The following is a 17,556-nucleotide window of genomic DNA, read 5'->3' as shown; positions in this document are numbered from 1 at the left end:
ATCATATGTTTTCTTCTCAAGTATAGAAGGTAAAGGGGATGGGAGAATATAAAGAGTTCTCATGAGTACAGAAGGGAGACCAGTAGGGCAGAAAAAGAAAAACAGAGGGAAGAGGGAAGGCAAAGGAGAGGTACTAGAGAATGAAATCAACCAAATTATGTAATGTACATGGATGAATCTATCACAATGAATCCCACTATTATGTATAAATATTGTGCACCAATAAAAACAAAGTCAGAGTGACATTTTCTCTTGAAGTAATATTATAACAAGAAGCAAACATTCAATCTTATCAGAAAACAATCTAAAGAAGAAAAAAGCTTTACTTCATAAAATGTAAAGCAATAATCTGAAGAAAAAAATGCTATACTCATAAAATGTAAACTTTTAACATTAATAAACCATAAAATAAATTAATGTCTTTCATGGTAAGTAAAATCATTTCAGAGAATAAAGTAGATGTCCAGAAATTAGAAAACCTATCGTTCTAATTTTTAATATGCATATATGTAAATACTGTATCCTATACTTTCCCAAACACATAAATCATAAAAATATTTTGTCAGAAGAATGCAAAAGAAGTGAAACGGGAAGACTGAGATGAAGTTAAGGAGTAAGAATTTTATAAAAAGTAAATTTTAAACAAGTATATTTTATTGTGGCAAATATTTCATCCAGAAGAATGAAATCAATAACCTTGACTGTACCTTTAGATCCATTTTGTACTTAGTCTTTTTTTTAATATTTATTTTTTTAGTTGTAATTGGACACAATATACTTATTTTATTTTTTATGTATTGCTAAAGATCGAACCCAGGGTCTCACATGTGCTAAGCGAGCACCCTACTGCTGAGCCACAATCCCAGCCCCTTACTTAATCTTTTCAGGGGAAAGGAGAGGGGTATTGTACTGGGGATTAAACCCAGGGGCACTCTACCACTGAGCTACAGCCCATGCCCTTTTTATTTTTAAGCAGGTTCTTGCTAAATTACCGAATCTGGCTTCGAACTTTAAAACCTCCATCTTCAGCCTTCTAAGTCACTGGAGAGGACATCTCTAACCCTAAAATAAAACTCAAGGATGTCATATCCAAGTTTCAAGACCAAAAAAAAAACATACTATGAACCAGTCTCTGGCTTACAGCAAAATGACAACCCGAGTTAATTATTTACGGCTCTTCTTTACATCTTCTCCTTCAAACTACTGCTTAACCTAAACTTCTCTGTACAACTTTGTGTGGCCCTGTTTCGGAAACATAAAAAGGACTGAGGATGTAGTAATGGTTAAGTGCCCCTGGGTTCAATCCCCAGTACCAAAAAAATAATATAATAATATTTTTTGTTTCATATTCCAGAAGCTAAGCATCTATTAACGCTCAAGTTTTGTTGTTGTTGTCTAACTACAAAGAACTTCTAAACAAATAGGAATGATTAGAACGAAGAAGCAAGAGCACTACCCTTGACCAAGAGCCTCTCCTTAAGCAAAATTTAGTCTACCTTCCTAAATCCTCTTCCTAAATAGGCTTGAAAATTTTAGACTTCTCTGTTTTCCTAATAACCACTTTTTGCAAGAATCACTGAATTTTTATAGCCAAAATCCTCCCCTAGATATCTGATCTCTCCCAGAATCTAATCAGGTTTCATACATTAACAATTCTCCAGAGGATATCTGATCACCTGGCCTGCCTTCCAAGAGACTGGAAGACTGTTGGATTGGTTTAGCCAGTAACCTCCCTCACCTGAGATTTCTACTAACTCCTTCCACCATCTCACACCAGTGCTACTTGGCTAAGAATCCCCCCCCCCACCTTTTTAAATCTGGGATTGAACTCTGGGAGCACTCAAGCACTGAGCCGCATCCCCAGCCCTTTTTTGTATTTCATTTAGAGACAGGGTCTCACTGAGTGGCTTAAAGCCTCACTTTTGCTGAGGCTGGCTTTGAACCAGCTTCCCAAGCCACTGGAATTACAGGCCTGTGCCACTGTGCCCAGCGAATTCTCATCTTTTTTTGTATTTAGAGTTGTGCCTTGCTAGGCTTGGTGGTGCATACCTAGAATCCCAGCAACTTGGGAGACTGAGGCAGTAGGATCATGATGAATTAAAGTCCAGCCTGGGAAACAGAGCAAAACTCCATCTCAAACAAAACAAATAAAACTTACAGAGTTGCACCCAATGTCTGTCTTTTCCTACTACAAAACCCCACTGATAATCCCCTCTAAAATAACGTTTGCTTCAATAATTTTTTAACATCTTTCAACCAACTATATGAGACAAATAAAGAAACCACTGGTATAAAGAAGAAACCATAGCCAACTATCATATATCTACAAGTTCTGCATAAACTTTTACCTGACCCAGATAATATCAACTTATATATATGTATAAAAAGCTCAGATGAAAAACGTAATAAAGAAAGCAAGTATGAAAATTAAAAAAAAATTCTTTTTACATTTTCTTCTAAAAAATGTGGAGGAGGAAAGGAATATTCAGTGAAACAATATACAAATAAGCTATTTACTAAAACACTACAGGCACTGGTTCATGCAAAACTCAAATACTTGCACTTTCTATTTCTAAACAAGAACAAACAGTGCCACCCACTGACTATTTAGTGACTTTAACTGAGAAGCAGAGAGATGTAAAAAACAAAAAACAAAACAAAACAAAAAAACCTAGTTTTTATTTCTTTTAGCATTTCAAATATTCTTCACATTTTTAGCTTCAAGACCACTGTCCTCACAATTTCTCCTCAAGAAAAGTTAGCAAAAGATGTTCTAAATCAAAGCCACAAAATTTATCATTAAGACTGACACAACAAATGTCAAAACCTTATTCTAGTCTGAACCTAATCAAAAAAACATATAAACAACAAATGCCGAAGGTGGGACACTACCAGACTGACTGTGTCTTTTTTAAACCATGAGAAGATGAAAAAGGAAATAAATACTATTCTAAATGAAAAGATTTTAAAAGACATAGCCAAATGTACTCTAACAACCTTATTCATTTTCCTGACAAGACACTTGTAAAAATGTTTTTAATAACCATGTAGAAAATTGGACAAACAGCCAGGTGCAGTGGCACACGACTATATTCCCAGAAGCTCAGGAGGCTGAGACAGGAGGATCACAAGTTCAAAGCCAGACTCAGCAACAGCCAGGTGCTAAGTAACTCAGTGAGTCCCTGTCTCTAAATAAAATACAAATAAGGGCTGGGGATGTGGCTCAGTGGTTGAGTGCCTCTGAGTTCAATCCCAGGTGCCCGCCCCCCACTCAAAAAAAGAAAATTGGGCAAAAAAATTAAATGTCATTAAGTCACTATTTTCACCCTTCTTCAGTGTGATAAAAGCAAAATGATTATTTTAACAAATGGTTTTTAAAAATTTTTTATTCGTGCATTATAATTATGTGTAGTAGTAGAATTCACTGTTAAACATTCATACATGCACACAATATAACAAATTTGGCCAATCTCCTTCTCCAGCTCCTTTTCCACCACCCCCACCTCTCCCTGATTTCTTTACTCTACTGGTCTCCCTTTTATTTTAATTAGATTCACATACACACACACACACACACACACACACACACACCTAAAACAAACAAAAAAAAAGCCTTCCTCCCCTTTTCTTCTTTAGCTTCCACATGACGGAATACACATAACCTCCGACATTCTGAGTTTCGCTTACTTTGCTTAACAAAATGCTCTCAGTTCTACCCCTTTTCCTGCAAAAAAATTTTTTTTTCCTTTTGGCTGAAAAAAATTACATTGTGTATATATGCCATATTTTCTTTACTTATTCATCTGTTACAGACACTTAAGCTAATTCCATAATTTGGCCATGGTGAACTGGGCTGTTATATCCATGAGTATGCAAGTATCACTACAGTATGATGACTTTAATTCTTTAGGATAAATACTGGTGAGAAATATAGCTGGGTCATTCCTATTCTTTTGAGGAAATGTCATACTGATTTCAAAGTAGTTGTACTAATTTACAATCCCAAGTGTTCATTTTTCCCAACATCCTCTCCAGTACTTATTTGTGGTTTTGGTGGTTGCCATTCTGATTGGGTTGAGATGAAATCTCTGCATAGTTTTGACCTGCACTTCCCTAATTGCTGAAGATGTTGAATATTTTTTCATGTATTTGTAGGCCGTTTGCCTGTTTATAGATTGGGTTATTTGGTTTTTGGTGGTAAGTTTTCTGAGTTCTTTATATATTCAAGATATTAATCCTCAGTAAGAAGAGTAGCTAGCAAAACCTTTCTACCATTCTCTAAGTTTTCTTTTTACATTTGTTTCCTTTACCGTGCTGAAGTGTTTTATTCAATGCCATCCCATATATTAATTCTTGGCATTATTTTCTGAGCTTTAGGAGTCCTATTAAGAAATTTGTTGCCTGTGCCTGTATGTTGAAGTACTGACCCTTCATTTTCTTCAAGGAGTTGCAAAGTTCTGGTCTGATACCTAGGTCTTTGACCCACTTTTGAGTTTACTTCTGTGCAAATGAGAGACAGGGACCTAGATTCACTCTTTCACATAAAGACATCCAGTTTTCCCAGCACTATTTGTTAAAAGGCTATCTTTTCTCCAAAATATATTTTTAACACCTTTGTCAAGAATCACATGACTGTTTGGGATTGTTTTTGTGTAATCTATGCATTCCATTGGGCTATGTGTCTGGTTTTATGCCAATACTATGCCAGTTTTTGTTTTTATACCTCTGTAGTACAGTGTGAAGTTGAATATTATGATGCCTTTTTTTATTTTTTTTTGCTTGGAACTATTTTGGCTATTCTGAGTCTTTAAAATTTTTCCAAATGAATTTTAGGACTGTTTTTTTCTTGAAGTCTAACCTCTTACATTGCAAGCACAAATTTGGTATGAGTTTAGCTTTTCTGTATCACCTCCTAGTACTACTATCCTGTACAAAATCCTATTGACATTACACACCATACTCTTTCTCTCACCTGTCTTCTTGGAGCACTACTAATTCATCAAGCCTCAGTTCTTCAATCAGTGTACCACTTGAAGAGTTAGGCTTTCCCACACCTTCATAGTGCTGTACAACTTATCACAGCATTCTATAGGTCTTAGCATCTGATTCTGCAGCAGCCTGTTAACAACCTGAGTGAAAGGCTTTACTTTTTTTTTTTTATATTTCAAGCCCCAGATTCTAGGATATTGCCTGATAAATAGTATATATTTAATGACCCAGTTTTATCACACAGTGTAAAGTGTAAAATAACCCAATAATAAATAATTTTCCATCTGGAGCCCAAGCAACTGACATAACAGGATGCTTAAATCGTACTGCAGGTGACCATAACTATCCCTCACCTAATATTTACAGTCTTAATCAGCAGATAAAATAGGATCACTTATTGACTCACAATCACTTGTAATTATTAGCTTTCCACTGTAAAATTTTAGCATTTGGTTGAAAAGGTTTAATGATCAGCTGCTTGTCTAATGAATAAAGAACGTTGCTTAAATCAAGGCCCTATTACTGAATACACTGGTGTTCTTTGTTGAGCTAAAGTTAATCTAAGCATCCCTGTCCTTGACCAAATTTTAATTTACCTAGCTTCTCCAACTGTAACTAATGCTGTTCCTTCATAATTCCATCTTCCTGAAAGCACTGCTCCACACTGAGCTTCTACACTTTTTTCAACTTTTTCTAACTTAGTAACAAGTTCTACTTCACTATCCAGTAATCATCACTACATGAATACAGTTCTTCAGCAACAGTCCAGCCCACACTGCTTACTAATTCTTGCTGCTTTGGATCTTTTAAAAGAGGTATCTTCTGTCTAATATCTCCAGTTCCAGCAAAATTTTAAATACCACTTGATTGTATACACTCAAGTTCCATGAAATCAGCAGTGACTGCTCTCCTTTATCACCCTGGTGACTTCTAAACTCTATGCTCTCTCCCTCTTCAACAACATGTATACTTAAAAGAGCAAAATAGTAACATGATTAAAATTTAGTTAATAAGTGCAAAGCAAAAAAAGTCTATCTCATCAAAGAATAATACAGAAGAGTTAAGCAATATAATATCACAAAATGTTTTTAATTACTTTGAAACAGCTCAGAACAAGTGATAAAGTAAAAGTAGATTGTTGACAATTAAATCAAGGTGATAGTTATATGGCAGTTCCTCTTTTTCTTTACTTTTCTGTATAAATATTTCTAAAAATTTAAAAACACCAGCTTAATAATAGCCAAAAAGATAGTTATTTTAGTAATAATCAGTTTTTCTTTAATATAAGGCTTAAATATAAATTTGCCTCCACTTAATCCTGACAAACCTTTTGTATGTCAAATGACCACAAAGTGTCAAGCAGAAGCTTTGTTAGGAACAAAAAACATCTCAGACAAACTTCTAGGCAAACTGCCAATGTTTCTCAGTTGATATTTACTTCCTGTTAATGAAAGACATTCCCTAAGACCCTAACATCTATTACTGTTTTTCTTATTTAAAAGTAAAATGTGCAGCTTAAATTCAAGAGGGTCACTATAGCCCCTCTTTCAGGTTCCTAAAATCCTATAGTCTTAGCAGTATCGCCAAGACTATCTCTGACCAACAACTGTCCTCAAGTACCCAAAATATCAAACCACCCTATCTTCCCTATTTAGAGCCCTAACAGCTGTTCACAGCTGTTATCTCAGGAATCCAATAAAGTGACTGGCACAGAGTAGAAATAAAAACGATGGATAAATGAAAGAATGAAGCATAAATAAGCACTGTTTTCAAAAGCAACTTAGAGATTTTTGGTGATAAGGTTTATGTATTTTTATTCTTACTCCAGAACCCTCTTCCTAGAACCCAAAAATGGTACCTTGTGAACCATACCAAAAGAATACACACCATGCCATGCTCAAAATCTCTTCTGTTCAGTGCATAGCTCCTTTTCCCCACCACCACCTTGGTACTGGAAAATGAACCTAGGATCTTATGCTTGCTAGACAAGCACTCTTACCAGTAGGCTACTCCCCTGTCACAACTCCTTTTGAAAAGATCAAATCAGTAATCTAAAGCCTCTCTTTCCTTAAATAAATTCCTACCAAAGGGTTGTTCTTTCCTTTATTTAAATACAGTATAAACACACACACACACATAGTCTCTCTCTGTCTCTCTCTCTCTCTCTGTCTCTCTCTCTCTCTCTCTCTCTCTCTCTATCTCTATCTCTATCTCATCCACAACCTAGGCTTTAGTGATACCCTAAGCAATTTAGCGAAATCCTGTCTCAAAGGTGCTAAGCAACTCAGTGAGACCCCCATCTCTAAATGAAATACAAAATAGGACTGGAGTTGTGGCTCAGTGGTCTAGTGCCCCTGAGTTCAATTCCCGGTCAAAAAAAGAATTAAGAGCTAAAGAGCTAGTGATAGACCTCAGAGATAGAATGTCCCTGGATTCAATCCCGAGTACCCACCCCTCACAAAAATAAACATCCTGTGAAGACAAACTATAAAAAGTCCTAAAACAAAGAAAAAATCTAGATGACCTTGGATTTGGCAATGACTTTTTAGATGCAATACCAAAGGTACAATCCATGAAATAAAAAATTAATAAGCTGGACTTCATTAAAATTAAAAATTTCTCCTCTGCAAAACTGTTAATACAGGCTGGGGTAATATAGCTCAGTGATAAAGTGCTTGCCTAGCATGAGTGAGGCTCTGGGTTTGATTCTCAGCACCATATAAAAACAAATAAACAAAATAAAGGTTAAATTTTTTTAAAAAGGAAAAAACACTGTTAATAGAATAAAAAGGAAAAAAATACTTGCAAAAGACACATTAGATAAAGAACTGTTAGTAAAACTATACAAAAAACTCTTAAAACCCAACAATAAAAACACAAAACAAGGGGCTGGGGTTGTAGCTCTGTGGTGCAGAGCACTTGCCTAGCATGTGCGAGATACTGAGTTCAATTCTCAGCACCACAAATAAATAAATTAATTCATTAATTAAAGGTTCATGGACAACTAAAAAAAATATTAAAAACACACAACCTGATTTGAAAACAAGGGCCAAAGACCTTGACACCTCACCAAAGAAAATATACAGCATAAAAAAATACTCCACACAGTATGTCAAAACAAATTAAAATAACAATGAGATATCATCATACACCTGCTAAAATGGTCAAATCCAAAACACTGACAATATTAAATACTGGCAAGGAAGAACTCTTATTCACTGCTAGTGGAAATTCAAAACATTAGAGCCGTTCAGAAGACAGTCTAATGTTTCTTAAGAAAACTAAACAAAAAACTAAACATTCTCTTATCATTAGATCCAGCAATCACACTACTACGTATTTACCCAAAGAAATAGAAATCATATATCCACACAAAAACCTATACATGGATACTTAAAGTAACCATATTCATAATGTCAAAACATGCAAGAAACTATAATGTCATTCTGCAAATGCACAGATAAACTGTGGTACATCCAGAAAATGGAATGTTCTTCAGAACTAAAAGGAAATGATCCATCAGTCAGCCATAGTGGTGCACTCCTGTAATCCTAGCAACTCAGGAAGCTGAAGCAGGAAGATCACTAGTTTAAAGTCAACCCTGGTATCTCAGTGAGACCCTGTCTCAAAATAAAATAAAAATGGTTGAGGATGTAGCTTGGTGGTAAAGCATTCTGGGTCGAGCCCCCTACTACCACAAATAAATAAATTAATCAATTAATAAAATCCAATAGAAAGATGTAGCTTAGTGCTTACCCATCACGTGAAAGAACCTGAATTTAATTCAGTACCAAAAAAAAAAAAAAGGCTATCAAGTCATGAAAAGATATAGAGGAGGGGCTGGGGTTGTGGCTCAGCAGTAGAGTGCTCGTCTCACATGCGCGGGACACTGGGTTTGATCCTCAGCACCACATAAAAAAAATAAATAAATGAAATAGAGGTATTGTGTCCAACTACAACTAAAAAAAAAATAAGAAAAATTAAAAAAAAATTCTTAGTCTTTAAAAAAAAAAAAGACATAGAGGAAACTTAAATGTATATCAGAAAGTGAGAAAAGCCAAACTAAAAATGTTCTGGACTGTATGATTCTAATCAAATGATACTCTGGCAAAGGCAAAACTATGTAAACAATAAAATGATCTGTGGTTCCAAGAGGATTAAGGACTTTGGGTAATAAACATGTACGGTTCATTAACTATAACTAATGCAGGTTAATTAATCATAAATAATATAGTACTTTGGTGGAGGATGCTGTAAATAGGGGATGCTATGCACCACATGTGGGGGCAGCAGACATGTCTTTCAGAAATCTGTGTACCTTCTACTCAATATTACTAAGAACCTAAAACTGTTCTAAAAGCTAAAGTTAAAGAAAAATTCAAGAAACATTCAAGAAAACATTCAAAAAACATTCAAAAAAACATTCTATCACTTAATGGTAGAAAAGTTGCCTTTTATGCTCAATGCTCTGGGTTCAATCCCCATCATCACAAAAAGAAATAAAGAAATCAAATGTAAAAATCCATATTTAAATTATAAGTAAAATTTTCTCTTCTTAAACACCTGGACTCAAGCAATCCTGATTGCCTCAACCTCTCAAAGAGCTGTTAACAACAGGCACATACTACCATGCCCACCTGTCTCAAAACATTAATTATACTAATACAATTAACCTAGATAAATAAGATTATAAATTCATAGAATCAAACAATCTTAGAACTGAAAGGAAATTTATAACAATCACAAAGACTCTTGCTAAAAATCCCAAAGTTGCTCAACACAAAGAAACATTCACCACTAGAAAACAAGTCTTTTGCATAAATGTTAGGTCATTTTTCTAAAAAGAAGTGGTATGTATAATTTTCAAAAGATATTTTTATCTTTTTGAGGTTCCAATTATTTCATTTTTCAATATATACCTCTGTGGTTTACACATCATACTTACATTAGAGTTACTATTGGTGCTTAAATTGTATTGCTTTCAGTGGCTTTAGATTTTTTATTTTAACTGAAATTGATGTGATTTTTTTAATATTCTGGTTTGTATGAAAAGGTATTCTGTTTTATAGGAAATTAATTTCTTTTTGTGTGAAATCAAGCTCAATTTTGCCACTGCAAAACAACTTGTTCAACTGTTGATTCTGCAATGTGTCACACCTGAAAAAAAAAAAATCTATTTTAATACAGAAGGGGGGAAAGGTTATAATTGTAGGGACAGCCAGAAGCAGTGGTACATGCTTGTAACCCCAGCAGCTTGGGAGGCTAAGGCAGGAGGATAGCAAAGTACAAAGCCAGCCTCAGCAACTTAGCAGGACCCTAAGCAACTTATCGAGGTCCTTCTCTAAATAAAAAACAAAAAATGCCTGGAGATGTGGTTCAGTGGTTAAGTACCCTTGGCTTCAATCTCTAATACCAAAATAAATAAATAAATAAATAAAATTGTTGGGATGAACTGAGCAGAAGGTTTTAAGTATACCCTGAACTATTTTGCTATAGCAACTAGCTCAAAACTATGAGCTTACACTTTATGTGGGTAACTAATTTGGTACTGAAGTCCACCTTGGCTTTACAGTAAACACACTATTAAAAGAAAGATTATCTATACCTCATATTACCAAAATAATAGGAGCAGCTTTAATTCACAAAATTTATCTTCAAAATACTGTTTTCTCATACACACTACTTTCCTTAAACTACTCATCTTGTACCTCAACTCCATTAAACAGTATCCCCCCTTCTTAGTGCCTACTGCAGACCATGTTTCCAGGTTCAGCTACTCCATTTCAAATTGTCAGATGCAAATTTGACATTTTTCAGGTATTTTTGTCTCTCAATTATAAACTCAAAATATTCTTGCTGCTTTGTTGAAGTTTTGCCCTACACTACTCTAAAATCTAACAGGTATCTAAGAACATGCCTTCTATTTGTGCTTCTTTGTTTGAAACCCAAGGCTCTACACATAACAGGCAAGCACTCTTTGTCACACAGCTATATCCCCAATGTTTATGCATTTAACAGTTATTGAGCATCAACCATAATATATACTTTTCAAGATTGGTATCATTACTATAGCATTAAAAGCTCCAGTATACTGATCTGAGGAAGTAAATCAACAATTATAATTCAGCCCAATGTGATAAATACTTCACCGGAAGTTAAGTTCAAGATGCTAAGCAAACTTGTATTTTATTCTACACAGAAAGGAGCACAACATGAAAACCAATGAAGAAGCTATCACACACAAACTACCCAGAATAGGGCCTGAGTAGACCACAATTTAGAGACCACATGAGCTAAATATAAATTATACCCGAAAACCAAAGAAACACATAAGAAGAGTAGACCTTGAAAAAGCCAAAATATTTCAGCATTCCACTGATAATAAAAGAGTAACTATAACCCAGAATTCTCTAGACATTTGACTTTGAGAATCTTTCCATCATAAAAGCAAGTCCTAGAGGCAGAAGAGTTTCAAGTAGAAATAAAGGAAAATCAAAAAGAAATTCAGAGACTAGGGTAGATTTACTATCCATTTCTTTAGTGCTGGTTAGAATTCAAGCAAAAGTGACAAGAAATTGGAAGGAACCTTACATATATCAGAAACAATTTCTCTTATTCTCAGATAAACTTAAGACCAGCTACGTAAACCCACTGTGTTAAAAATAAATAGGGTATGACTGTCTTAAAATTTGATGTAGATAACAATCAGCTGGGGAGTTCATTAAAAATGCAGTTGTCGGGATGGGGATGTGGCTCAAGTGGTAGCGCGCTTGCCTGGCATGCGTGCGGCCCGGGTTCGATCCTTAGCACCACATACAAACAAAGATGTTGTGTCCGCCGAAAACTAAAAAATAAATATTTAAAAAAACTCTCTCTCTCTCTCTCTCTCTCTCTCTTTCATCTCTCTCTCTCTCTTTAAAAAAAAAAAAAATGCAGTTGTCTTGGGACTAGGGTTGTGGCTCAGCAGTAGAGCACTTGCCTAGCACATGCGAGACCCTGGGTTCAATCCTCAGCACCACATATAAACAAACAAATAAATAAAAGGTAATGTGTCCAACTATAACTAAAAAATAAATATTAAAAAAATGTGTATCTAAAAAAAATGCGGGCTCAGGTTATGGCTCAGCGGTAGAGTGCTCGCGTAGCACGTGTGAGGCCCTGGGTTCAATCCTCAGCACCATTTAAAAATAAATAAGTGAAATAGAGACATTGTGCCCAACTACAACTAAAAAATTTAAAATTTTTTTTTAAAAATGCAGTTGCCTAAGGGGCTGGGGTTGTGGCTCAGAGGTAGAGAGCTCGCCTAGCATGTGTGAGGCACTAGGTTTCATCCTCAGCACCACATAAAAATAAAATAAAGATATCGTGTCCACCTATAACTAAAAAATAAATATATTTTTTAAAAAATGCAGTTGCCTAAGTTATAACCTCAAAGGGAGGAGTCCAAAGGTGTAGCTCAGAAACCTCAGACAGATCAAAAACAATCAATATTTTTAACATAGAAGGCATTTCAATATTACACATGCTCTCATTCCCTCCCCTTCCCTATATCAAAGCACACAGAGAAAACAGAGTCCTCAGAGACAAAAAGTTGGCCACTATTTATGGGACAATAAATGCATTATTAAAAAAAAAAAAAAACTAGGACAAGTATTCTCTTCTAGAACTCTCTTCACTTGGCTTGCTCTATTAGATTGCTTCTCCTCCACATTCTGTACACTTTTTTGTTTTTTAATTTTTTAGTTGTAGTTGAACACAATACCTTTATTTTATTTATTTTTATGTGGTGCTGAGGAACTAAGTGCTTCACACTTGCTAGGGGAGCATTCTTCCGCTGAGCCACAACCCCAGCCCCCTCTATACACTTCTCAATGACTCATTTTCACTTAGGAGGAGGTTATTTCTTTCTCTAAGAATGAAGCAAGCCAGGTGTGGTGGCACATGCCTGCAATGCCAGCAACTTGGAAGGCTGAGGCAGTAGAATCACAAGTTCAAAGCCAACCTCAGCAATTAGCATGGCCCTAAGCTATTTAGCGAGATCCTGTCTCAAAATAAAAAATAAAAAGGACTGGGGATGTGGCTGGCTCAGGGTTTAATGCCCCTGGGTTCAATCCCTGGTACCAAATAATAAAAATGATAATGATGATGATAATAAATTTTTAAAAAGGAAGAAAGAAAAGAATGAAGCATCTGCTGGGCATTGGGGTGCACACTAGTAGTCCCAGTTACTCAGGAGGTTGAGGCAGAAGGATCAAAAGCTGGAGGCCAGCCTGGGCAACTTAATGAGATCCTGTCTCAAAGAAAAATAAAAAGGGCTGGGGACATAGTTCAGTGATAAAGCACCAGTATCACAAATCCCCAGTACCACACACAAAAAGAAGGATGAAACAACTCTAATCATGAAAGGTGAAGTACACACTAAAGTAGAAATCAGAAGAAAAGAGGCCTGGGAAAGTCTACTTATGACCACTTTAAAAATTTATAAGCAAGAGAAACCCTGGAACCCTCCAGAGAAAAGCATGTTGCTCCTTGGGGGAAAGAATAAGCAATAAATATGGTACATTTGGAGGAGCAAAAGACAGACCAAAAAAGAAGCCTTCTATAAAACACTATTCACAGTATATTTTCTGGAGAGCATGTGTTATGGTTTGAAAATGCAGTGTCCCTCAAAAATACCTGTTAAATGCAAGGGGGTGAAATGATTAGATAATGAAAGCTATCACCTGGTCAGTGGATTTATCCATTTGATGGATTATTAATTTGAATGGATTACTGGGTGGTAGCTATGAACAGGTGGTAGGTCACTAGAGGCCTTGGGGATTATATATTTTGTCACTGGCTCCTCCTACTCTGATTCCTGGATACCATCAGGTAAGTAGCTTTGTTCCACCATGTCCTTTTGGCATGTTGCATCACCTCACCTCAGGCCCAGAGCAATAAAGTTGGCTGAACCTCAATGAACTCAACCTCTGAAACTATGAAGTGAAAATTAACTTTTCCTCCTCTAAGTTCTCCTTGTCAGGTATTTTAGTCACAGTGATGAAAACCTGATTAACCCAGCATTATGGTTGAGAACATACCTGAAATAGTTTCTTAAGCCCTATCATGTGATCATACAATAAAATTTCAAATCATATACCTTTCATTTCTTTACAATTACTAAAGGTAAGCAAGAACACAATAACAAATACTTTTGAGATTCACTAACATTACATGGTACAGTCCAAAATGTTAGGATGAGAAACAGGAAAATCACTATTTTGACAGTTCAAATATAGTCAAGAACCAGAGATGTAGCTCAGTGGTAGAGACAAGACACTGAATTTAATCCTCAGCATGATAACTTATTTATTTTAAAGGTCAAATAAAAAAGCCCCAAAGGAAGTATATAAAGAAAGGAAAATTTCTCCAACAACTGATGGCAGAATACCTAACAAAGGTCTATCACCCCCTCAGTAGTACAACTGCTCTACATCCATCAATTACTCAGACATGTCAATTTTACTTCCAAAATTTCAACTCTATGCCTACCAAATTGTTCCCTTTATCACTGCATCATTTTAAGAGATTTATAATAGCCTCTAATCAATCTCTTAGCTTTGGAACCATTACCTTCCAACCAATACTCATTGGCAACCAAGTGATCTTTCCATTCACATCACTGTATTTTATAATTAGGAAGAATCCATAACCTTTCAATAAAATATTAAGAGAAGTAAAATTGTATTCATTTGTATGTAAGTAGCATTATTCTCATAATCAAACTTAACTATGTTAAAAAACTTACATCATAAAACAGTTTTCTATCAGCAGCCAGTCGTTTAGATGCCAGTGTCTTAGTAACATGATAGAAAGTAAGCAATGCTCTGTGCTGTCGAAGATCATCTTGGACTTTAACAGACTCTATAAGAGTGGGAATCAGTTCAGGCCATTGTCGAGGACAATCCAATCTGGCAACTTTTGCAATCAGCACTGCAATCTGAGTTGCAATCTACAAGGGAAAAGTAATCATCAAGAAATAAACATGAAACCCAGGCAATGAATAAGAATGTATTCATAGTTTAAAAACTACCTTTTTGTTTATTTACTGATTTGATTTTTTGTGGTGCTGAGGATTGAACCCAAGGCCTTGTTCATGCAAGGCAGGAACTCTACCAACTGAGATATATCTCCAGCTCCCAAAATTACCTTTTTGATTTATCATACAGTTTGACAAAAATGATTAAAATTTCACTAAAAAACTAAGACAGTGATTCTCAAAACAGGGTACACTAGAGCCCTTTCGGGAATGTTAATTTTCCTTTCCTAAATTATGTATCAGTAAATAGGTTTTCTTCATATGTTTACCAAATAACATATCACAACATGTGAAGAATAAAGAAGAAGATATAAAATTAAATAGCCAGACACTAAAGACATATGCAAAAATTCTTAACAATGTCATTCTTCAACCTGAATTATTTTGTAAACAGCTACAATAGTTCATTTCACAAAATGCTACTTACGTCAACAAGTACAGTTTTAAAATTTTTAGGTTAACTAAGAAATATTTTTAAATTTCTCAGTTTTAGTTTGTAATCCTGTAAATATCAATAGACATAATCCTTTAAGGTCTTCAATTTTAGCAGAATAAAGGTTCTATAAAAATGAATTTTAAGAACCACTAACCTAAGAATGGAAATAACATCAAATATCGAGTATTTAAATAACAATATCTGTATAGATCAGTGCTTCCTAAATACTGATTGATAGAATACATAGGGAATGATTTATTTCTTAATCACCCAAACCCCAAACCAATCAATTCCTGCCCTAGTGAGAACAACTCCATTCTCCATTCTCTCTCAGCTTCTTTTCAAGGAATTGTAAAACTTAGAGTTGAGATCACTTATAAAGGTGAATATAAAACTAAACCAGAGGGTTGGGGTTGTAGTACAGAGGTAGAGCGCTTGCCTAGCATGTGTGAGGCACTGGATTCAATCCTCAGCACCACATAAAAATAATAAATAAAGGTCTATCAACAATTAAAAAAAATAAAAATAAAAAAACTAAATCAGGGGCTGGGGTTGTGGCTCAGAGCTACAGTGCTCACCTAGCATGTGTGAGGCCCTGGGTTCAAACCTCAGCACCACATAAAAATACGTATAAAGGTATTGTGTCCAACTAAAAAATAAAATATTTTAAAAAATCAGAAATATTGCCAAATACAGTATGATTTTAATATTCAAATTAGAAGAATCAGACAGAAATGGTGGTACATGCCTGTAATCCCAGCTATCCGTGAGGCTGAAGCAAAAGGATCACAATTCAAGAGTCACCCTTGGAAACTTGGCAAGACCTTGTCTCAAAATAAAAAATAAAAAGGGCTGGGGGCTGGGCATGGTGGCACATGCCTGTAATCCCAGAGGCTTGGGAAGCTGAGGCAGAAGCATCATGAGTTCAAGATCTGCCTCAGCCTCTTCACAAGTGGTGCTCGGAAAACTGATAATCCATATGCAGCAAAATGAAATTAAACCCCTATCCCTCACCATACACAAAACTCAACTCAAAGTGGATCAAAGACCTAGGAATCAAACAAACAAGAGACCCTGTACCTAACAAAAGAAAAAGCAGGCCCAAATCTTCATCATGTCGGATTAGGCCCTGACTTCCTTAACAAGACTCCTAAAGCGCAAGAAATAAAAGCAAGAATAATAAATGAGGACTAGGGCTATAACTCAGTGTCAGAGCACTGACCTAGCATGCATGTGTGAGACACTGGGTTGGATCCTCAGAACCACATAAAAATAAATAAATAAAATAAAGGTATGCTGGTCATCTACAACTACAAAAAAAAATTTGTTTTAAAAGGAACAACAAATAAATGGGATGGATTCAAACTAAAAAGCTTCTTCTCAGCAAAAGAAACGATCACTGAGGTGAAGAGAGTCTACAGATGGTAGCAAATTTTTATCACTCTCACACACACACACACACACACACACACACACACACACACACACACATCAGATACAGTACTAATCCTGAGGATATAAAAAGAACTCAAACTTGACAAAAAAATAACCCAATCAATAAATGAGCTAAGGAACTGAACAGACACTTCTCAGAAGAAGATATACAATCAATCAACAAATACATAAAAAAAGTTCAACATCTCTAGTAATTAGAGAAATGCAAATGAAAACTACTCTAAGATTTCATCTCACTCCAGTGAGAATGGTAGTATCAAGAATACAAGCAACAATAAGTGTTGGCGAGGATGTCGGAGAAAAGGCATACTCATACATTGCTGGTGGGACGACAAACTGGTGCAACCACTCCAGAAAGCAGAAAGGAGATTCCTTGGAAAACTGAGAATGGAACCACCATTTGACCCAGTTATTCTGGTCCTCAGCATATATGCAAAGGACTTAAAAACAGCATACTACAGAGACAAAGCCACATCAATGTTTATAGCAGTTCAATTCACAATAGCTAAACTGTGGAACCAATATAGATGTCCTTCAGAAGATGAATGGATAAAGAAACTGTGGTATATATACACAATGGAATATTACTCAGCCTTAC

At 35.5% G+C, this 17,556-nt stretch overlaps 1 protein-coding gene across 4 annotated transcripts in view; it reads right to left on the bottom strand.

Annotated features, from left to right (window-relative positions):
* The window catches only part of Ipo11 (importin 11), a 207,934-nt gene that overhangs the window by 150,057 nt on the left and 40,321 nt on the right, over window positions 1–17,556 (bottom strand). For all 4 annotated transcript variants that reach the window (XM_026402552.2, XM_026402551.2, XM_026402553.2 and 1 more), the window contains exon 5: window positions 14,777–14,980. In XM_026402552.2, the coding sequence (XP_026258337.1) occupies window positions 14,777–14,980 (204 nt within the window). The remainder of the gene's footprint in view (window positions 1–14,776; window positions 14,981–17,556) is intronic.

Source organism: Urocitellus parryii, chromosome 1 (genome assembly GCF_045843805.1).
Source record: "Urocitellus parryii isolate mUroPar1 chromosome 1, mUroPar1.hap1, whole genome shotgun sequence".
NCBI classification, from domain to species: domain Eukaryota; kingdom Metazoa; phylum Chordata; class Mammalia; order Rodentia; family Sciuridae; genus Urocitellus; species Urocitellus parryii.
The sequence above is the reverse complement of the archived record's forward strand: the minus strand, read 5'-3'. Positions and strand labels throughout refer to the sequence as shown.